Below are 24,520 nucleotides of genomic sequence, written 5' to 3' on the forward strand. Positions count from 1 at the left end.
TGTTAATATATCTTTTTTTTTAAGGAAAAAGATCCCTATCACTCCATGTAAAATACGAAATCCCACCTCAATAGATGCCCTTGCATGTCCCTCATTGGTCCCCATGCTGGTGCATGAGCCACAACACTAGAGCAGCGTTTGTTCTTCACTTTTCTACTTTGGCTTACACTATCATTGTCTAGCTCTTTACCAAAACATTGTTTGGCCAAGGAGTTGATCGGGCATTGAATCTTATAGGATTCATATAGCTTGTCAGGGGTATGCCCATACATATTTTGTGAAGTTAGCGAACTCTTCTAAAAACAGTTTTTGAAGGAGAAAGTTTTCTTTCACCGGTGGGCTGAATGATGGGATGGGCAAAATCTGACCCTCCAACACTCGCCCCTTCTCCCCCATATTACACATTGCCGATAGGCCACAGTTCCAATTCACCATGGCCTCAGGGAAACTTGGTCTGCTTTTGAATATGAGAATTAGTTATTGTTTTCATCCTAGTAGCAGACACAATGACCCACCATTGTATTACATGTATAATAATATTGCTATGATGTCTTGTTTAGATCATTAAAATTATAACCTTTTGCTTAGATCTTTCATTTTACCATTTTTTATATAAATTGAGGGGCAAATATTACTTTGACAATGCCAACCCCTGCATACATACACAAAGGGCAGCAAAATGACGCTCTCACCCTTATGAAATATAGAAAATTTACCCCTTGTTGATGCCCATATGTGCCCCCCAAATGGCCCTATGCATGCATTGAGACTCTGTGATTGGGGAGCATTCTATTCCCCTAAAATTAATTTAGAATATGAAAATCTAAATCATTAGTTTGATAAGGGGTACAACTTCTTGTTACCAAAGTGGTGCTCTAGAAGTTGTAACCTTGTTTTATTTCCAAAATCATTTAATTTGGAGGTGAAGAATGACTTAAAAAAAAAAAAAAATTTATTGTAGTATTTATGTAAAGTAGAAAGATTAACCCTCTTTGAAAAAAAATGTCACACTAAAAAAATTAAAAAGAGTTATAACTTTGTTTTTCAACAACCTTATTTATTTTTTATTTTTGAGCAAGGCCCCACTTAAGGGCCAGATGGGAACCCGTTGAGGGGCTAAGAGGGGCCAAGAGTGCTATTCATTGTTACAATACTTACTACCTGGGGTTTGGAGGGTCAAAGATTTGACCTCTCCCTGGATATACACTAAATCTACACTAGTTAGTTATTGCCACTGAGCTAGAAGCTCATCCCCTTTTAGGTGTCCTATTCTTTTTTCTCCTACAACCTGATTAGAACAAGATTTTCCCCCTACTAAATAAATACTTCTTCTTTTTTTGGGGGGTGGGGGAGGATAGGATGTCAGGGGATAGCTGCATAAGGATATTGGGGGATGGTTGCACTTTTACATCACATAAGGATGTCAGGGGATAGCTGCATAGTGTAAACTAGCGTATGCTACACAATTAAACAAGAAACATCATATCTTTTCTTTATTTTGCCTTCGGGTAATGTATAGAAAATTGATATGCATCCTTTACTTTAACACAGAAGAATCAAGGCAACAAGAGAATGCTATTTTTTTTTTTTTTCATGGGAGAGTGATCTTTCAGCTGGTGAGTGAGGACCAACCAATGAGGAGGGTGGGAGATGGTTTGTTGAGAGAGAGAGAGAGAGATTGTTTTTCTCTTTTTAAAGCTTAAGTCCAAGTGCACTATGCTAACATGTATCTAGCTTTTTATTTTACCAAAAAAAAAAAAAAAAGAGTATCTAGCTTCTTACACAAAATTTTATTGACATATCTAAAATAGTATATTGTAAAATAAAAAATTTCCCCTCTATAGCTCATACATGGGGCAAAAACATCTAGGAAATGCATTAATGACAATGAGTGGCTGAAAGAATAAGAAATTAGATTTTTTTTTTCAGGGGAGAAGAAATGAGCATTTTAAATGCACTTTTGAAAGCTTAAACTATAATATTTATAGCATTGGATATGTATGTTGAGTTTTTAGCTCATTGGCTAGTTGCTAGACAGATGGACTCTAGCCTAAATCTAGGGAAGGTCGATGGTTTGATCCTCTTATCATCTGTCTTTTGAAATAGTAATAGTTAAGAGTTGTAGTATTAGAAGAATTGAACTGGCCAGTTCAGTGGACCCCATTGTTGGTCATTTTTATTTTGACTTCCGATAAAATTATTAGAACAATCCAGTAGTTTGAGTCATGTGGTTATGACTATTAGATGATCTATACAACTTATGGATTTTTCCCATAATAAAATTTATGGATTAACAATATATTAAATTTGAGATCATATCTCAATCATATGGCACACTATATATCATGATTGAAATGTCACATTGCTAGTGTCTAAATTTACCCATATGTTTTAAAGCTTCGTATACCTAATTAAAAAAAAAAAATTCCATTTGGTTAAACTTACTAAACTAATAGATGTTGATGTGAATGACATCTCCTTAGGATTTGAGTGGGAATAAATCTAGCTTGTGACAATTATTTGGACCGTTGTCATAAATTTATCAGAGTAGGAGTTTGCAGTGTAATGTGTCACAAATATTTGGACTCTTCTCATAAACTTATGAGAATACAATCCAGTGTAAGAAGGAACTAAGATGTAACTTTTGTGCTTTTAAGTGAAAAGATATAACTTTTGTCTTCTATGAGTTGGAAAGATTATGTGGGAAAAAAAATTAAACAATTATCTTTTGGATATAGAAACTTTTATTGAAAGGGAATATTATATATAAAATATGCAGTATTCATTCTTATTTATTTATTTATTAGTAGAGTATGCCTATTTTTTTGGTAGAATGCCATTCTTATTGCGAAAAGAGAAAATTTTGTAGAACTTTTTAGAAAATGATAAAAAAGAAAAATTTAGTTAATGCATTCACTCTGTTTTACATATAAAGAAACACTATTATATTTCCGTAAAGAGAAAAAAGAAACACTACTATATATGCCCTTTCACACATAGAATAGACAAGACAAAGCATTGATTGATTGATTATACAAACGTAGTTGGAACACGAGGTTTCTGCAATTGTGATAAGTCTAGACTCTAGAGAGGGTCATAATGATCATAATCGTACCTCTGTTTTACTGTTATTTTATTCGAACTTGTGATCACTAAATTGTAATCGAACAACTTTACTATTATGCTAGGATCCACCCTATAGCCTATAACTATCCTATCTAATCCACCCAAGTACTTAAATCTTTTTTTTTTTGGTAATCAAGTACTTAAATCTTAAATGCATGGTTTATCTTAAAAAAAAAATAGTATATAATTTGAAAAAGTCATATCTGATCAGCCATATCTATTGATCTATATCCATTCTCGTTTATATATTAGTGGAATAGTTCTCATAGAGGGTAATTTTTCTAAAAAATATATTTTTTTAATTAAAATGAGGGTAAAATCGAATGATGTGTCCTCATACGACTAATTAGGGGTGTCAAAAGTACAGCTGATTAAGGCTGTCAAATGTGGGACTGAACTAGGTAAACCGACCCAACTAATAAGGCCTTATTGTGGTCATTTCATTGTTGTAACGCACATATTTCATTTATAATATAGAATAAAAATTTAAGTGGAATGTAACCTGTCCCTCTTATTGCCATTTAAAGAGTGAAGAGGGGAATTTACGGAAACAAAGGAATATATGTTCAATCCTAAAAGTGAATGTTTCGATGTATGTATAAGGAATCTCAACTCCATCATTACTTTCCCACTCTTTATTGATGGATTCGAAAATGAGGTAGTAAAAAGACTCTAGAAGAAAAGAAAGAATCGATTTTCCTTCTCCAGTCAATGAGTCATGCTTCATGCTCTCATGCATGATGCATCCGATCGTTAGTATCATAGCTGCCATCCTAAAACTGAAACTAATATTAGCAGAGAGAGAGAGAGAGAGAGAGAGAGAGAGAGAGAGAGATTCAGGTGAACATTGATCGAGAAGTAAAACCAGGGACATGGCAAAAGCAGGATTGAAACCTGGTCGAACGATCAAGTGAAAAACATCAAGCCCAAAAGAGATGCCTTTAATGTTTGCATCTTTCTTCTTAATCTCTGCAACTACCTCTCCTGATTCATCATCTATCACTTCACATGATCTTCTCTCGTAACTTCCTTGTATCACTAATCCAAATCCCTTCTTCTCCATTTTACCATCCGACTCTCCAAACACATAAGCCAATACATTTGGGCTTCTTTGCTGCAACAGATTTCTGTTCTTTCTTCCACAATAGATGGGCTTCTTCGGTTTCCCATCTCTGTCCTCTGCTTCTCCTTATACTACCCAGTTTTTCTCATATCTTCTTCTCTGTTTCAAGCTCAAAAACAAACATCAAATCAATAAAATGGAAAAAAAAACCCACTAGATGTACCCATCTTGGTTTCCCCTTTGGAGACACAGCCCATAGTTTCAGGGGCATGGCTGTAGGGGTGTCCTCTCACAGCAAGGGTGTTAATCAGTTTGATTCAGTTCGGTTCACAAATATTTTGGCTGAAATCAAAATTGCACCATTTATTAAACGGTTGCACTTTCTGAAACCGCAATCATTTAGTAAACGGTTTTGGTTTCCACTGTTTTTAAATGGTTTCGATTTCACGATTTTAAACGGTTTCAATTTCGATTTATTCCATACGATTTCTAAACGGTTAGCAATTGATTTATTAGTTTATTCATATTTATTAAAATTTACTTTTGGTGATAAACAATTCAATCTTGAGAATATGAAATGCAAACTATTATGTTTTGTTAAAACTACCAAACAACTAAGTAAAAGAAAATATTTTGATAGAAAATAGTCTCAAGCGCATCTAACAAGTCAGTAAGTAACACTTACAGTAGAGATTTTCTTCTTCTCCCCCACCCAAAAAAAAAAAAAAAATAATGTGTTATAATATTAAAAATATATATTTAATATGTCATGGTATAAGAAAAAAATTACATTTTTATCAGTATATATTCTACTTAATGCGTTAGATTAATTTAATCGACATTTCAAACAATGAGCAAGCTACCTCTAGAATTACTTGCAGGCTTGCAACACTCAATCTTTGAATAAATTGAGATACTAATGATATTTTGCAACCTCCTTATTTAATCTTTAAACAGGTTAATCGGATCAGTTTTGATGGTTAAAACGGTTCGATTTTCATGGTTTCAACTCGGTTTGAAACCAATGGTTAAACTTCTCGATTTCAACCCGTTTAGCTAATAAGCCTAAAACTTAAAACCATAACTGAACCATTTACTAAACAGTTTTACGGTTTTGATATAAATGACTCGATTCAATTTTGATAAACGATTTCGATTTCAAATCCACATCCTTATCTCACAGCCCCTGAAACCAATTAGGGGCTGTGTGGGAGTGTCTAGGCATTGTTTCTCCCACAGAAAGCGGGAAAAAGGAACGCTATCAGTTCCCACGGCCAGTCACAGCCCCAGATTTAAGAGAATTTGAGAGATTTATACCTTACGATGCAGGGTATGGTGGGGTTTCCCACGGGCATCCATGAGAACGATATCTTCAGTGCGATCACCCCTGTAGTTATCAACTCGATAGACAAGATTTCCAATGGAATCAAAAACTGTAAATCCATGACAGCTAAATACGAGTGATTTCCTCCATACTGTTAGTAATGTAAAGCTACAATTACTACTCTCATCGTACGAATTCATCTCTTTTCTGATCATCTTCTTCTTCTTCAGCCGGCCGGAAGATTCACCATCTCCAACACGCACTGATTTTATGGAAGCACATCTAGAGAGAAGAGCCATTTCTTTTTCTTTCTCTCTCTAACAGATGAATGGAAGACGCAAAGGCTTCGGAAGTCTGAAAGGGTAGGTTGAAGTATTTATTGATGTTAACGTAGTCTCAGTGTCTACGAAAATTCCAAAATGAGTGATGAAGTCGACGATGATTGAGAAGAGGCGCACAGAAGAAGTTAAGCTTACTCTAATTGGTAAATTTTGGCATGATATTTGAGTTACACGTGTCATTATTTTTTCCTTCGGAAGCTTCCAATATGCCTTTTTTGTTTTCATATATGAAGGAAGCATCTAATTTGCTTTGTCATTTTCCATGTTTGAAAAAAAAAGAGGGGGGGATACAACACATGATAGGTGGTAATTATCTTGCATAGGAGCACACCAATGAGACACAATAAAATTAATATTAATATTTAATTGATATGGATCGGTATCCAATTGGCTACTGTATAGGTCAATTTGTATCGATATTGAATGTGATTGATCCCAATAATTGATTGATATTGATCAGCTTAATAGGTATTGGTATTGGTAATGATTGACTCGTTGACAATGCTCTAAACTAAGTCCATGGCAAAATGGTATCGTACATAAAATGACTGCGAGGTCTTGTCATGTGAGGAGGAGAGAGATCGACAAATAGGTGCTAATGTACTCTACCTTGGCGGCTTAAAGAACCTTTTCATATATCTTTATATACTAATCAAAAGAGGAAGAGGGTCCCCATGATCACTGTCGGGAGTACTCCATACGCCACAACAATGACATTATATAAGGATTAGTATCATCCACATGAGAGAGAGAGAGAGAGTCAATTTAGGCCCCACATCTCATTATGTGAGACGATCACACACTGGAATTTGCACTCTAGCATTGTGTGCTTCTTTTTCCCATTGAAAGGAATCAACGCAAAGTATCAAAATGGTCCCCTTAAACGTAATGGGCTCTTTATCTATTTGCCATGTTAGCTGATGTGGCTTGAACGACCTGATTTTCCTCTTAAAGGCCACAACTTCCTAATAAGAATATACCTTAGCATAGCATTGGGCAGAATTGGTTACAACAAGATTTTTCTTTTAAAATTTGAAATTGAATTTAAGAGGCATTCACTAATCAAGTGTGGGTTGAAATCCAATCTCCCAATAGAGTCTATTTGGGTTCTTTTCTCCTGTAGATTATAGTGTGTCCCCCCCCCTCCAATTTATACTAAAATTCTAATATTAAATATTCTTTTTTATTAATTATGTTAAGATATATATATATATATATATATATTTTAAGAAAAATAATCCCTATCACTCCATGTGAAATACAAAATTCCACCTCTATAGATGCCCTTTGCATATCCCTCATTGGTTCTTATGTTGGTGCAGGAGGAGCCACACTACTAGGACAACATTTGTTCTGCCTTTTTTCTACTTTGGCTTACATTATCATTGTCTAGCTCTCTAGCCAAGACGTCGTTTGGCCAAGGAGTTGATAGGGTTCATATAGCTTGTGAGGGGTATTCCCATACAAATTCGTCAGCAAACTCTTCTGAAAACAGTTTTCTATGAAGAAAGTTTTCCTTCACTGGTGGCTCAATGATGGAATGGGCCAAATCTAACGCTCCATCACTCCCCGCCTCTTCCCCCTATCATGCATTGTTGACAGGCTACAGTTCCAATTCAACATGGCCTCAGGAAAACTTGGTCCACTTTTAAATATGAGAATTAGTTATTGTTATCATCTTAGTAGGAGATACAATGACCCACCATTGTATTACCTTTTTTTTTTTTTTTTAGACCCACCATTGTATTACATGTATAATAATATTGCTACAAATGGCAGAAAAATGACGCTCCCACCCTTGTGAAATATAAAAAGTTCACCCTTTGTTGATGCCCATATATGCCCCCCAATTGGTCCTACTTTGGCATTGGGGCCGTGTGACTAGGGAGCATTCTATTTCCCTAAAATTAATTTAGGACGTGATAATCTAAATCATTAATTTAATAAATGGTACAACTTCTCGTTGCCAAAGTGGTGATCTAAAAGTTATAACCATGTTTTATTTCCAAAAGTCATTTAATGCGAAGGTAAAGAATGGATTAAAAAAAAAGTGATTTATTGTAGTATTTATGTAAAATGGAAAGATTAACCCTCATCGGAAAAAAAAAAAAATGTCACATTAAAACGGCAAATTTTTTTCAACAACCTAATTTTTTAGTTTTTGAGCAAGGCCCACCAAGGGGCCAGATAGGACCCATTGAGGGGCCAAGAGGGGATCAAGAGGGCCACTTATTGCTACAATACTTACTTACATGGGTGTAGGAGGGTCAAAGATTTGACCTCTCTCTTGATTTATGGTAAACCCGTACTAGCTAGCTGCTGCCACTGGACTAGAAGCTCATCCCATTCTAGGTCCCCTATTTTTTTCCTCTAGCAACCCTGATTACAACAAGATTTTCCTTTTAATAAATAAATATTTTTGTTTAGGTGATAGGATATTGGGGATGGTTGCATTTTTCTATCACATATCTATTTTTATTTAGGGACTGAGTTTCCTATTTAACAACATAGTGTACACTAGCATACGCTACACAATTGAACAAAAAACATTATATCTTTTTTTTTTTCTTTCCTTTGGGTTTAATATGGAGAATTGATATGCATCATTTACTTTAATATAGGAGAAGCAAGGCATCAAGAGAATGCTCTTTTTTTTTTTGTTTTTTTTGGGAGAATGATCTTTGAGCTATGGAGCTGAGGACCAACCAATGATGAGGGTGGGAGATGGTTTGTTAGAGAGAAAGAGAGATTTATTTATTATTATTATTTTTTTTTTTTTGTCTTTTTAAAGCTTAAGTCCAATTGCACTATGCTCCCATGTATCTAGCTTCTTCTTTTACCCAAAAAAAAAATCTGTAACCCATATACGCAACAAAACATCCAAGAAATACATTAACCACAAAAAGAGCGGTTGGAAGAATAAGAAATTAGATTGTTGAAGAAATATCAATTTCCTCCCCTGAATTATATCAAAATATCAACTTAACCCTACATTTTTCCAAAAATATCATTCACCTCCCCCTAAACACAAACATTCTATCTAACTTCTTCAACAGTTTGAAAGGTTGTTAAGTCAGCTAAATTTACTCATGATACATAAACTACCTCCTAAAAACGTAAAACACCTGTTATACCCTATTTGAAATAACCCCCCCCCTTCCCCGTATTCTATTTATCAAAACCACTACCCCTTTCTCTCTGCATCTCCTAATGCTCTCTATTATGGAGATTCGAATGGAGAAGAAGCTCACACGCTCCCATCGTCTTCTTCATTGAAGCAGGAGATGCAGAGAGTACACTCAGGAATAAATGGCACAATTACTTGGGTCTGCAAATCAGCTTGGTTCTCCTTACGAAATAGAAACATCAGACGAAACACCAAAATTCTTTGTCCCACCAAGAGTTCACTCTGATTGTCAGTTTCATTTTCCTTCCGCTTATGTACAGTTCTTCAGCTTATGATTTTGTTGTGTATGTAGAAAAAGCGAGGGAAAGACCCCAATTTGTTGGGGGCAGCCGAGATATCATGTTCTTGCAGACATCGCCACTGCAACTAAATATGGGCTGGATAGAAGAGAAAAAGAGCTCACAGAGGAAGAATTGAATTTTGGGTTTCGCCATATGTAGACATCAAGGACTTCACACAGCTTGAGACTGATCTTTTCGTGGCAATGGGTCCTGCCTTGGAGCTTGCCGACCAAAAGAACTACCCATCAGCTTAAATAGCCATACCCATCACCTCGGTATGGCTGCACTTGGGTAGTAGCCTCATAGTCTCATCCTTTTGGAACTAACCAAGACAAACAGAGCACTCAGTCCCTTCAATCAAGCCCTCTCCCTTCATATTAGGGGCCATGTCTCCTAATCTACTTTTAGTAGGATATTTTAGGTATGAGTGATATTTTTGAAAAAGTGTACGATAGAGTTGGTATTTTGACGTAGTTCAGGGGGAGGGGAGTGATATTCCTCTAGATTGTTTTTTAGGGAATAAGAAATGGGCATTTTAAATGCACTTTTGAAAGCTTAAATTATAATGTTTATAGTGTTGGATATGTAGGTTGAGCTTCTAGCTTATTGGCCAACTGCTAGACAAATGGACTTTAGCCTAAATCTAGGGAAGGTCGATGGTTCGACCCTCTTATCATTCGCCATCTTGAAAATAGTAGTAGTTAGTAGTTGTAGTATTGGAATAAGTGTGGTCCAGTGAACCCCATTGTTGGCCTTTTTCATTGTGACTTCCTATTTGATATACTTATTAGAACAATCCAGTAGTTTGAGTCATGTGGGTATGACTATTAGAAGAGATCCATAAATTACCCAAAACAAAAAATAAAATAAAATATGATTCAGCAATATATTAAATTTAAGACCTTATCTCAATCATATGGCACACTACAGATCATTATCGAAATGTCACATAACTAATGTCTAAATTTACTCATATGTTTCAAATCAAAACTTCATATATCCAATTAAAAAGCAAAAAAAAATTCCGTTGGTTAAACTTAGTAAGCTAATTGATGTTGATGCAAATGACATCTCCTTAGAATTTGAGTGGAAACAAATCTATCTTGTGACAAATATTTGGACTGTTCTTATAAATTTATAGAATAAGAGCTTGCAGTGCAATGTGTCACAAATATTTGGACTCTTCTCATAAACTTATGAGAATAAGAGTTCACAGTGCAGTGTAAGAAGGAACCAAGATGTAACTTTTGTGCTTTAAGTGAAAAGATGTAACTTTTGTCTTCTATGAGTTTAAGCGATTTAAGGGAAAAAAAAAATTAGAAAAATAAAGTATATCGTAGGTTGTATATCATATTTATTTATTGATAGGTTATGTCTTTTGTTTTTGATAGAATGTCATTCTTACTACGAAATGAGAAAAGTTTCTAGAACTGTTAGAAAATAATAAAAAGGAAAAGTCTAGGTAATGCAATTGCTCTGTTTTGGATATAAGGAAACACTATTATACTTCTATAAAGAGAAAAAAAAGAAATACTACTACCCTTTCAAACATAGTATAGACAAGACAAATGCCTTGATTGGTTGAGTATAAGGGCATACCTAGAACATGAGGTTTCCTCCGTTTTATTGTTTTTTTTTTTTTTTAATTTGAACTTGTGATCACTAATCATAATCGAGTGAGCAACTTTACCTTTCAAAGTTCCCATCATATAGCCTATAATCTATCCTATCTAATCCACGGAAGTATTTGACACAAAAAAAAAGTGTAGAATTTCAAAAAAACATATTAGATCGGCCATATCTATCTATCTATATCCACTCCCAATTATATATTGGTGGAATAGTTCTTATTCAGCATAATTTTCTTAAAAAAATAATATATATTTTTTTTATCAAAAATGAGGGTAAAATCATATGATGTGTCTTGATAAGACTAATTAGGGGTGTCAAAAGTGGGATCAAACTGGGTAAACTGACCCAATTGATGCCTTATTAGATCGGTTTCATTGTTGTAATATGCAGATTCCTTCTTGCACTGCCCTTATAAGAATTCCTCCCGTTTACAACATAGAAATAGAATTTAAATATAATATAACCTGTCTCACTTGGTGTCATTTAAAAGATGAAGACATTCAAATAAACATACGTATAAGGGATCTCAACTCCATTATTACATTCACACTATTTATCGACAAATTCGAAAGTACCTTTACCTTTTATGTATGGTAAAAGGAGACTCAATCTTATGTGTTTAAAAAAAGGAAAATCAATTTTCCTTTCTCTAGTCAATGAGTCATGCTTCATGCTCTCATGCATGATACATCCGATCATTAATATCATAGCTGCCGACCTTAACCGAAACCAATCTTAGCACACAATGTCAAACCCCCACCACGCCCACCCCCCCCACAAACCCCAAAAAAAAAAAATGGAGATACGAGAGAGAGAATTGTATTATTGTGGAAGGAAAAATGAATTTCAAAGCAATAGAAAAAGAATGAGTTTCAGGTGAACATTTGATCGAGAAGTAAAACCAGGGACATAGCAAAAGCAGGATTGAAACCTGGTCGAACGATCAAATGAAAAACCTCAAGCCCAAAAGAGATGCCTTTAATGTTTGCATCTTTCTTCTTAATCTCTGCAACTACCTCTCCTGAGTCTTCATCTACCACTTTACATGATCTTCTCTGGTAACTTCCTTGTATCACCAATCCATATTCCTTCCTCTCCGGATGACTATCTGAATCTCCAAATACACGAGCCAATACATTTGGGTTTCTCTGCAATAACAAATTTACATTCTTCTTTCCACAGTAGATGGGCTTCTTCCGTTTCCCATTTCTCTCCTCTGCTTCTCCATCGAATACTACCCAGTTTTTCACAAATCTTTTTTTCTGTTTCAAGTTCAAAACCAAACATCAAATCAATAATAAAAAAAAGTCCTAAATTAAAAAAATATGAAAGAGGAACGCTACCCATCTGGGTTCCGCTCGCCGCGGAGACAGATCCCCTTGTTTCAGGGGCTGGTTGTAGTCCCCTGAAACCAACCAGGGGCTGTGTCTGGGTGTCAGAAAATGGAAAAGTGGAAAGCTACTTCTTCACGTTTTCCATGCCTAGTCACAGCCCCTGGTTTCGATTCGATTGAGAGATTTATACCTTACGATGCAAGGTGTGGAGAGGTTTTCCACAGGCATCCATGAGAACGATGTCTTCAGTACGGTTACCCCTATAGTTATCAACTCAATAGACAAGATTTCCATTGGAATCAAATACTGTAAATCCATGACAGCTGAATACGAGTGATTTTCTCCATACTGTTAGTGATGTAAAGCTACAATTACTACTCGCATCGTAAGAATTCGTCTCTTTTCCGATCATCTTCTTCTTCTCCAGCCTGCCGGAACATTCACCATCTCTTACACGGATTGCTCTTATTGAAACACATCTTAAGAGAAAAACCATCTCTTTCTCTCTCTACCCCCCTCTCTCTCTCTCTACTGATAGAACGGAAGACTGTGGAAGACTCGAGGTTTGAAAAGTCTCTAAGGATAGCTTGCAATATTTATTGATGGTTTTGGACAGCAGAAGTTACTCTGATTGGTTACTGTATTTGATGAAGTCAAAGACATATGGGCTCGACTGGGATTTTTATAAGCTTCCAATATGCCTTATGATGTCCAGTTTTGTAACCAATGGCACGTGGAAAATATTTATAGGGGAAGGTTTTATAAGCAAGTGACAGTTAGTCTGAAGATTGTAAATTTTTTATTTTTTATTTTATTTTTTATTTTATTTCTAGAGAATCAAACAATGTTGCTGATTCGCCTTGTCTAATGAAAGTAGGATAATTTAGTTAATTTTCATCCGTGGTCAAGACTCAAGAGAGGTTCTAAATTCTCTCCCCTGTTTAACTCTCATTTTTTATGAATGAATTTATATTAAAAAAAAGAAAAATGACATAAGGCATCGCATCAATGAGGTTTGACAAAACAGTATCCTATAGAGGGATTTAGTTCATGATATTAGATATTAGGTCCGATATCGGTCAATACAATATAGATACTAAAGGTGTTAAACGGTTTGATTATGGAGTAAATGGTTTGATACGGTTTGATGCAAGATTTTTGAGGTAAAATCAAAATTACACCAAACAATTTAATCAATGGTTTCATATATTAAAACATAAACATTTTCGGTTAAAAAGTTTTAAAAAATTTTCTTATGCTTTCAAAATTTTTATCCAAACGACTTTTTTACCTTTAAAATTTTTAATGAAATAGATGTAATTATAATATTGAATTGAATATATATATATATAATAATTGTTTACTGTACACTTATTTTTTTTACTATTGAATTTTTTTTTTTTTTTAGCTAATGACGGGTATCCAGGTCTTCGACCTGATGCGACCCCACAACCACATGGACCAGGTCATATCGGGGTTGAATGAGAACCATTCAACTTTCACTGAAAGTAGTGAAGAGCACTAAACACCCTCGTGTGAGTGGCCCAATGTGTGACTATTGAGATGTTGATAAACTTTACATTGAATTGTTTGGTTTACTTAAATGATTTATTAGTTATTTAAATTTTAAAACTAAAACCGAATCATTTATTTAATGGTTTCACGGTTTTGATGTATATGGCTCGATTTATTGAATACAATAATTATATTGCTATAATATTTGGCTTAGATCGTTTTATTTTTTATGAGATCACTTAGATCATTTTATTTATAACATTTTTCTTAGATCTTTCATATGATTATTATTATTATTATTATTATTATTATTATTATTATTATTATTATTATTTATTTTGAAGTGATAATCTAAGGGGAAAATCTAATTGTAAACCAAGGAAAAAAAAAAAATCGTAACCTAACATTTTTTGACCTTTTATTATAACATGTTTTTTTTTTCCCAATGACAATAAATCCTATTATCATTTCATATGGTTGCTCAACAAACATGCATTTTTTAATAATGACATAATAAATGATGAAATATCACTTTCAAATTATTTTGAGATTTCCTTTTTACCTTGCATTAAATTACTTTTGACTTTGAAGAAATGTTACAATTTCTTAGTTCACACTTTGGTGACAACCATTACACCCTATTCTAAATCATTAATTTGATAAAGAAATAATTTTTTTTGATGGGTGTGGGGAGGTGGGATGGGCTTGGGGGATTGGGTATATTACTTTGCTCTTGAGTTTCAGTATAATAGTTATTTATAACAACCTTTAAATTGAAATAAATTACCAAAAACTTTTTTAAAATAATTTATTGTTAATTGTATTTTCCCATCATTTGACCCATTTATATTTATTTTCCTTTGGGTGTTATACGGAGAAATCATATGCATCATCTAATTTAAAATAAAAAATGCAAGAGACCAAGAGAATGTTAATATTTCTTTTTGATGGGAGTGAGTGATCTCTAAGATGGCGACCGGAGGAGCCAAATCAATGAGGGTGAAAAATGGTTTGTTAATACGGACAGATCAGAGCAGGTTTTTAGTTCACGATATTGGAATGGGTATCAGTCTGTTTTGAAATTGATATTGTATCCGATACATATTGGTCCATATCAGATGCTTTTACCTTCAAAGACGTTGATACAGTATTATATTCTTACTATTTCACCCTCTATTCATACCATATCAATAATCTGGTATCAGTATTGATGTTGGTATTGTTGGTGTACAATGTCTTGTATTCCATCACAGTTTAATCTAGGGAGTAGTGGCACAACCCTCAGCTCGAATTTTTATTTGAGGGCAACTGTGTACTTTCTAGATTAGGGTAAGATTGGAACTAAGCCCTCATACTCCAATCTCTGGGTAAATGTACCGATCCGTACCGCCGGCAAGAGTGGTTTTTCAGATCAATCTGAATACAGAGTCGCGCAACCCGGCCCCTGGATTACTTCTCCGTTGAGATATCCAGCTTAAGAGGCACGCCAATCGCTCCTCCTATTCTCAATAGTTCTCCGTCCGGTTTCACTATATTTGTAGCAATGGTTTCTTTCTTTGTAATGCAAGCAATACTGAGAGGTGTGAAGGACGAGTGTTGTAACTCTATTCTCCATTGATAGTGAAACAGAATCTCATCTCACCGGGGACGTATGCAATCTTACCGAATCTCATAAATCTATGTTCATTGTTTGTTCTTATTTTTTCATTATTTTCTGCATTATTTTAGGGTTACGTTTCTACAAATTAGTATCAGAGCTCTAGGTTTCTGTTTTCTAGGGTTTACTATCACGATGGCAGGGAAGGGATCGAATGTCAAGTATGACATCGAACGGTTCAATGGGAAGAACAATTTCACTCTCTGACGTCAAAGGATGAAGGATCTTCTGATATATCAAGGTTTGACGAAAACATTGTTGGGGAAGTCGAAGAAACCTGCAAAAATTACTGGTGAAGATTGAGAAGAGATGGAAGAAAAGGCGGTAAGTGCTATTTAATTAAATATTTCTGATGATGCCCTACAATATATTGTGGGTATTGAATCTACACCATAGTTATGGACGAAACTTGAAAGCATCTATATGACGAAGTCCTTAACGAACAAGTTGTTCGTGAAGAAGCAATTGTATTCTCTGCAGATGGAGGAAGATACGGATCTATTAGAGCATCTTAACATATTCAATTAGATCGTCAGTAAACTTGCAAACCTAAAGGTGAAGATCGAGGATGAAGACAAGGCGTTACTGTTACTATCCTCACTTCCAGAATCATATGATCAACTGGTAATGACTCTCTTCTACTGGAAAGAAATTCTTGAGATGGATGAAGTCGTGACTGCCCTCATATCCAATGATACAAGGAAGAAGGCCGGTAGTACAAAATCTCAAGGAGAAGGTCTTTTTGAAGGTGACAAGGAACAGGAAAGAGGGAGATCAAATCAGAAGGGATCTGGAAAAAGTCGATCAAAATCAAAATGGGCAAAGACATAGGTCTCTTGTTACCATTGCAAGAAAGAAGCTCATCTGAAGAGAGGGTGCTTGAAGAGGAAGGTGGACTTGAAGAAGAAAGGTGCAGATAAGGCATCTGAAGAAGCTAGCGTGACTGACAATTCAAATGAAGATGTACTCTCTATATCATCAGATAAGAATCAACTTTTTGATTCTTGGATTTTAGATTATGGATGTTCATATCACATGTGTCTACATAAGGATTGGTTTGATACATATCAACCATATAATGGTGTGTACAAGACCATTGGGATAAGCACTATCAAAATCAAGATGTTTGATGGGATATTAAGAACTTTAGTAGATGCGAGACATATACTAGAATTAAGGAAAAACTTAGTATCCTTGGGGGCACTTGACTCAAATGGCTGCAAGTACATAATAGAAGGTGGAGTTCTCAAAGTTATTACAAGTATTATGGTTGTCATAAAGGGACAGCTCACAGGAAACCTATACAAACTTATAGGGGGTACTGTTATAGGTGGAACATCTATGACTACAGATGCAGGATCTAATACAAATGATACCTATCTGTGGCATATGCGGTCAGGGCATATGGGAGAAAAGAGGATAAATGGAGCTTTATAAAAGAAAACTTTTGAAGGGAGTGAAAACTTGTAAACTGAACTTCTTCAAGTATTGTGTGTTCAAGAAACAGTGCAAGGTTAGTTTCAAAACTATAAAACATAAGAGTAAAGGGGTACTTGATTATGTACACAGAGATGTATGGGGTCCTTCAACAATAAAATCTAAAGATGGGGCAGAATACTTCATGACATTTGTTGATGATTACTCAAGGAAAGCCTGGATCTACTTCATGAAGCATAAAAGTGAGGTGTTCACTAAATTTAAGGAATAGAAGGCTGAGGTAGAAAAGAAGACAAGAAAAAAAAATTAAGTACTTAATAACAGATAATGGAGGGGAGTACATGTACAAGCCGTTTCTAGAATTGTGTAAAGCTGAAGGGATTACACGTCACTTCACGGTTTCAAAAATACCACAACAAAATGGTGTAGCTAAAAAGATAAACATAACACTTCTAGAAAGAGCTTGGAGTATGAGGCTGAATGCAGGGTTGAGTAAGAGATTTTGGGTAGAAGCAATGAATATGGCATGTTTCCTCATCAACAGGTCTCTATCAAAGACGATTGATTATAAAATTCCCGAACATGTATGGATAGGAAAACCAATAGATTATTATATTTTAAAAATATTTGGTTGTCCAGCCTATGTGTATGTTGAGAGTGAATAGCGTTTCAAGTTAGACTCAAAGTCTAAGCAGTGTATCTTTCTTGGTTTTAAGAAAAGAGTAAAGGGATTCAAGTTACGAGATCTAAGTTCACAGAAAGTTATAGTTAGCAGGGACGTTGTATTTGATGAGTCTCATATGATGAAGTCAAATTGTAATTCACAAACAGTTGATGAAAATAAAGAAGGTTCTATTGTGCAGGTGAAGTTAGGTGAGACAGAAACAATCAGAGAGAATGAGTCATCCAGTGACTTATCAGGACAATAGGAAGCAATAGAAGTTCCATATACTGTGGCAAAGGATAAAGGAAAGTGTACTCACAATTCACTTGTGAGATTGTGAGATACGTGTTTAAGGACATGGTTGCATATGCCATCACTATAGGTACATGTGATCCATCTTCCTAACATGATGCTTTGAGTGATACACAACATGATAAATGTATGGAAGTTATGATAGTGAAAATAGTTTCTACAGAAGAACAAGACTTAGGAGATTATGAAAAAATTCAAGGGAAGAAAAATCATTGGGTGTAAATGGGTCTTTCGTAAGAAAGAGGCATCATTTGAGAAGGAGCGTGAAAGGTATAAGGCTAGACTTGTAGCCAAGGGCTATCCACAGAAAGAGGGGATAGACTACAATGAAATATTCTCTCCAGTGGTAAAATACACTTCGATCCGGGTATTACTTACTTTGGTGGCCATGTAAGATTTGGAGCTTGAATAGCTTGATGTGAAGACTGCATTTTCTTATGGTGACCTGGAGGAACAGATTTATATGGAGCAGCTTGAAAGTTTCAAGGTGCAGGGAAGGAAGATCATGTTTGTCTACTTAAGAAGTTAGTTTATGGTCTCAAGCAATCTCCTAGACAGTAGTATAAGCGTTTTGATTCCCACATAGTGAAAATTGTCTACATAAGAAGTGAATATGATAGTTGTGTTTATTATAAAGTGTCAAGTGATAATTCCATTATTTTGTTGATGCTTTATATTGATGACATGCTCATTGCTGCAAAGCATAAACATGATATAGTCTCTTTGAAGTATTTGTCGAGTGCTGAATTTGAGATGAAGGATCTTGATGTTACTAAGAAGACCCTTGGTATGAAAATCCGTAGAGATAGAAATGCTGGTAAACTTTGGGTAACTCAAAAGAGGTATATTGAAAATGTGTTAGAGTGTTTCAACATGGAAAAGGCTAAGCTGGGTTAGCACTCTATTAGCTAGCCATTTCAAGTTATCTGAAAGGGAATGCCTTACAACACATGAGGAGGTGGAGCATATGTCTCAGGTCTCCTATGCTAGTGCAGTTGGGAGTCTCATGTATGCTATGGTTTGTAGCAGGCCAAATTTGTCTTATTCAGTCAGTGTTATTAGCAGATACATGAGTAATTCAGGGAAGGAGCATTAGAATGCAATAAAGTGGATCTTCAGATATTTGAGTAAGACTAAAGATATATGTGTTATGTTTAGTGGCAAAGGAAGTTCCACAGTATTGACAGATTATGTTGTTTCTGACTATGCTGGTGATTTAAACAAGAGGAGGTCTACTACAAGGTATGTATTTACATTGACTGGTAGACCTATATCATGGAGGGCGATGCTTCAATCTATATTTACATTGTCCACTACAGAGGCAGAGTATATGACAACAGTTGAAGCTGCCAAGGAAGGAGTCTGGTTGGCTAGACTAGTTCATGAGTTGGGGTTGGAGCAAGGAGATACAATGTTACATTGTGACATTCAGAATGCCATACATCTTGCAAAGAATCAGGTGTTTCATGCAAGGATAAAGCATATTGATGTGTAATTTCACAAGATCATGGAGCTTGTGTCAGAAGGCAGTATTCACTTAAGAAAAATTCATACAGATCACAATCTTGCAGATAAATTTACCAAGCAAGTTACTACAGAGAAGTACTAGTCCTGTTTGGACTTGATTAATATTACTCATTGCTAAAGATGAGGGACGCACTAGACAGGTGCGAGTTTGTATCTCTGATGAGGTACGGGGATGAAGACGTCTATATATTATCTTTACACGAGGCTCGATAGAAAGCCAAGGTGGAGGTTGTTGGTGTACGATGTCTTGTATTCTGTCACAGTTTAATCTAGAGAGTACTGGCACAACCCCCCGCTCGAATTTTTATTTGAGAGCAGTTGTGTACTTTTGGATTACGATATTTCGCTATATATTTGTAGTGAGAGTTTCTTTCTCTGTAATGCAAGTAATACTGAGAGGTGTGAGGGACGAGCATTGTAACCTTATTCTCCATTGATAGTGAAGCAGAATCTCACTTACCGGGACGTAGGCAATCTTGCCAAACCTCGTAAATCTGTGTATAGCTTGTTCTTGTTTTTCCATTATCTTCTGCATCATTTTAGGGTTATATTTCTAGAGGTATCAATCAATACCAATATCCGATACTGATTCCTAAAACGAGAGAGAGAGAGAGAGAGAGAGAGAGAGAGAGAACAAAGACATTTTCCCTTTTTTAAAATTGGAGTACAAATTCACTGTTGTGATATGTATCCAACTTTATTGAAATATCTTAAAAAAATATATATTGCAATAAGAGTGTGGATTGCAAAGATGTAAAATAAAAAAATCTCATACACGCGCTAAACAATCTAGAATATAAAACTACGAAGAAAAATGGGTGGAACGAACAAGAAATGAGCATTTTAAATGCCATTCTGAAGGCTTAAGGTACAATACTTATAGGGCAAATAAAAGCGTTCTGATAAATTTAGCTAGAAAGTCCACTAATTTAAGGTATGTGGGTAGTTTTAAATTTAAAACCTTATCTCAATCATATGACGTACTATGTATTGAATTTCTATCATAACTAGTATTATTAAATGGTGAAAACACATTCCTAATGTTTATATTTCACCTATGTTTCATGCTTCATTTATCCATTAAAAAAATCAAAGAGATAAAACTTAATAAACTTATAAATAATATGGGGATTACAGCTCTGAAGAATTTCATGAGTACGATTAATTAATCCATCTTTTGACAAATATTTGAGGCTGTTCTCATATCAGAACAAGAGTTCACAAAGCAGTACTTCAAGAAGGAACCAAGATGTAACTTTCTTCTATGAGTATGAAAAAAAAAAATTGTATATCATCAGTGTTGAGAAAAGAGAAAAATTTCCAGAACCTTCAAGAAAAAGGATAAAAGAGAGAAGTGTAACAGCCAATGAACTTACTTTGTTTTGCATATAAAGAGACACTACTACTAGAAAATTCCTCATGCCTTGATTATTAATTCTTTATGCACAATTATATGTGCTAGCTCAAGTTCTGTCTTTAATTTATTCAATCTGATTTATTAAAGTTGTACTATTGTAACATGCTGGTTATAGATTCAAAATTTGAAAGCAGTCTCTCCTGGGATGCAGAGGTTAAGGGTCTTAAGGTTGTGTACAATTGTCCCTTCCCGACCTTATAGTGCCATGAATCTTGTGCATTGGGCTCTTCCTTTTGATTCTTAAGAGCATGATTGTGAAAGATAGTATCGGATCGGACGTATTGACATCTGCCGTACTTTGACACTTGATATTGAATGTGCTTGATCTTGGTTTGGTGGAATGATTTTTATTTGAGGTAAATTTGTCTCTCTTTTTTTTTTCATCTAAATTAAAGGCAAAATCATACAATTCAGCATGATATGTATGGTTCCAAAGTCAAGGGGGAAGCAAATCATATTAGAGACATTAACTTCTAAAAATGACAGTTATAATGAATTCTAAGCCAATAATTGTTCAAAATATGTCCACAAATCTATTTATATGCTTTAATTCTTATTAATTTGTATGACATTATAGGTGATTGTTGTCCACTGGTTTTAACCTATAAGTGTATGCAATTAAGGATGGAATTGGGCATTATGTTTTAAGGGTTGTCACATTATATATTTTCGAAATGTGAGCATTCAATTTATTTATTTATTTTTTTGTATGTCGAACTAGAACACACGAAGAGTATTGTATAGATTACCATAAATTGTTCGGCAGTGAGTCTCTCTAATAGTTGTTTGTTCCTCATGGTCTTTACCGTTGAACTTGGATCTTGAGCATTTTGGTCTACTAAATGTTGATACATATCCTGACCATATAGCAGTGCACTGGATTCACATTAGACTTCTGTCAATGGAAGTAATGTCAAAATTGGATCTACTTGCATATCAAGAAGAATATCTTGCGAGTTTCCTGACAGAGATTGGACGAAATTCCGAGCTCTTGGTGGGAGTTTTGTAAATTGTTTACAAATAATTTTAAATTATATTCTTATTCAATAATTATTTTGAAAAATGTTTTTGTGTCCAATTTGTTTTCAAGTTCTCTCAATTGGTTGTTTTGACAATGTCCTTTTTCATATCCACAAACCTGTTTTAGTGGACGGACTTAAATGTAATTGTTTCTATTAACCTGAGATTTATATGTTATATTCAAAATAAGGATGCACCAATATATACATAGTTTTATTTACTTAAAGTCTGACTTACTTTAGTAGTCATGGTAGGATCACTTTATGGGATCCCATCACTTGGCTTCATGATACACAATAGTATTATGGTTTTCAATTCTTTATGTATTAAAGGGAAAGGAAGAAATATTACAAGAATGGAAGAGACACTGAGGACCAATGGGGTTGGTAGCTTAGTGGTGAAAATGCCTTCAACCCATCATCGCTCGAGTTGGCAGATTGTGGGTTCGAGTATTGGCATGCCCCACTATCGTCCATTGTTCCTGCGGAAACACTGCTTGCCGTACGGGGGCTTGTCCTGGGGGCTATGATCACTACCACGGAACACCATTTTTTTCATTACCAAAAAAAAAAAAAAAAAAAGAGACACTGAGGGAATCGACCAACAAAAGAGAGGCCAAGTATCTCTCCAACCTCTCTCTTGTTTTCTTTTGCTTCTTCTTCAGAGATAATTTCTTGGATTTGAGAAATTCCTAACGTCAAAAAGAATTTCTCTACTGCAACCATTGTATTTATGGTTGAGTTCCAACCAATATATATTCCTTCGAAGGATCCCTTCTGCTGCACGATTGAGTTCCAATCAACATGTATTCCTTCGAAAAATCAACACTTATGCGTTTTAAGGTAATACTAAAACCCAATTTGACTCAAATGCTTTGAAGGGATCATTTTCCCAAAGTATTTTATCTGGGACTTTCCCCTGCCAAAAATAGCATATATTATTAAGAGATGGCAGATATTAGGCATCATTGGTTTGTAAAATAAATTTAACTAATTTCTTGATTGTCATTTATTCCTTTTGCATACAAGGGCTGTTCTTGGGATTCTTTGTTCTATACTCAAAGAGAAATCGGTGACATTACATTTCTTCCCCCCCCGCCCCCCGGTTTCTTATGGTCATGGTCATGGTCATGGTCATAGCCTCCCAAGAGATATTAGAAGCAAAGATGTTGACTTACCAATGGAAGGAAAAGACCACCATTCAAGACATTTGTCTGCTTCCTTGCTTGGATTTTATGTGACTAGCTTTCAGGTTGAAATGGCTTGGGGGAAGGGCCCAAAACACAAATTCACAACCACAAATATCTGATATCAAAGACCCGCCCAAGGTCAAGAAGTCTTTTTCTCTTTGAACTAGTCTATCTCTTTTCTAAGTTTTGTAAACAAAGAGACGAGAGTTTGATCTTTCAAGTAAACACGGGGTCTCACACTAATCTTATTTAAGAAGTTCATTACAGATGGTCATCATTGTACTTGAATGGGTCTTTGGAGATAAGGAAAGACATTTTAGATTTCTAACATATAGGTAGATTTTTAGGTGTTTCTTTCACCGGAGATGATGGCTTTTGTATATTTTCACTTATTTTAATATATATTTTGCTGACCTTAAGCAAAAACAGATGAAGGAAAACTTTCTCCATGTTAAAAAATTATGTAACATATTTATCTGATAAATAGAACGCAACCTGGTCGTGTTCCTCTAAGTCCTCTCACAAGGGACCACGACATGACCATGCATCCCCCTCTCCCCCCATGTTAGATGTCCCAGTGCAGTGCCTATTGGCTGAGACACTGGAGCGAGTGGGGACCCTTAACTCTATTTATTTACAAGAAGAAAGTTCCCTCTACCATGAGTGAAGAAAAAATACACTCTAACTGAGGTCATTATTACTCTGATGACTTCCAACTGAACAAAACTACTCTTTCACCTACATATCCCACTATTGTAACTATTCATGGTCAAGGGATTCCCCTAAATTAACAACCATTCACAACCATATAAATATCTTTGATATAAAACCTTTTCTCCTTAAACAAGTCTACCTCTTTTATTTTTCTTTTTTTTGGTAAAAAGTCTACCTAATAAAGAGGTAATAGTTTAAGGAGAAAAGGTTTTATATCAAAGATATTTATATCTTGGAAACAAAAGAGTAATAGTTTAAGAAGAAAAAAAAAAAGAAACAAAGGGGTAGTAGAAATTTTGATCTATCAAGCAAACACGACATCTCACACTATTGTCTAATCTAAGTAGTTCTTACTGATGGCCATCTTATGCTTGAATGGCTCTGAGGGAACACCAAATGGAATTTCGGATCCCTAACAAAAATGGTAAAAGTAATAATAGCGTAGATTTGTGGGCGTCTCTCTCTCCGAAAATGAAGGAAAATTGAAAACTTTTTTCATGTTAAAAAATTGTGGAACATATTTATTTGAGAAAAAGAACGCTACTTGGTCATTTAACCCCTATGACCTCACAAGGAGTCGTGAAATGACTAAGCAACCCCCTATGTTGGATGCCACCATAGTGTGCTGTCCTGTTGGTTGAGTTGTTGGCATGGGTTGCGATCCTTAACCTTATTTACTTACAAGGAGAAAGTTTTCCTCTACCATGGGTGAAGGAAAAATACATCTATCTAGGAATATTATTATTCTGTCTTTCTATCAGACTAAATCGAAACTACTTT

The 24,520-nt window shown here is 35.1% G+C and overlaps 2 protein-coding genes across 2 annotated transcripts; both read right to left on the reverse strand.

Annotated features, from left to right (window-relative positions):
- Window positions 1-1,423: 1,423 nt before the first annotated feature.
- Window positions 1,424-5,812, reverse strand: LOC122061745 (protein LURP-one-related 17-like). Its single transcript, XM_042625191.1, has 3 exons — window positions 5,512-5,812; window positions 3,973-4,314; window positions 1,424-1,458 (listed from the first exon to the last, which is right to left on the reverse strand). Exons 1-3 carry the CDS (start codon window positions 5,810-5,812, stop codon window positions 1,424-1,426), a joined length of 678 nt encoding a protein of 225 aa, XP_042481125.1.
- Window positions 5,813-11,789: 5,977 nt separating this feature from the next.
- Window positions 11,790-12,835, reverse strand: LOC122060855 (protein LURP-one-related 17-like). Its single transcript, XM_042623942.1, has 2 exons — window positions 12,479-12,835; window positions 11,790-12,216 (listed from the first exon to the last, which is right to left on the reverse strand). The coding sequence occupies exons 1-2, from the start codon at window positions 12,518-12,520 to the stop codon at window positions 11,827-11,829; spliced, it is 432 nt and encodes a 143-aa protein (XP_042479876.1). The 5' UTR covers window positions 12,521-12,835; the 3' UTR covers window positions 11,790-11,826.
- Window positions 12,836-24,520: the final 11,685 nt, after the last annotated feature.

Source organism: Macadamia integrifolia, chromosome 14, assembly GCF_013358625.1.
Source record: "Macadamia integrifolia cultivar HAES 741 chromosome 14, SCU_Mint_v3, whole genome shotgun sequence".
Lineage (NCBI taxonomy): Eukaryota > Viridiplantae > Streptophyta > Magnoliopsida > Proteales > Proteaceae > Macadamia > Macadamia integrifolia.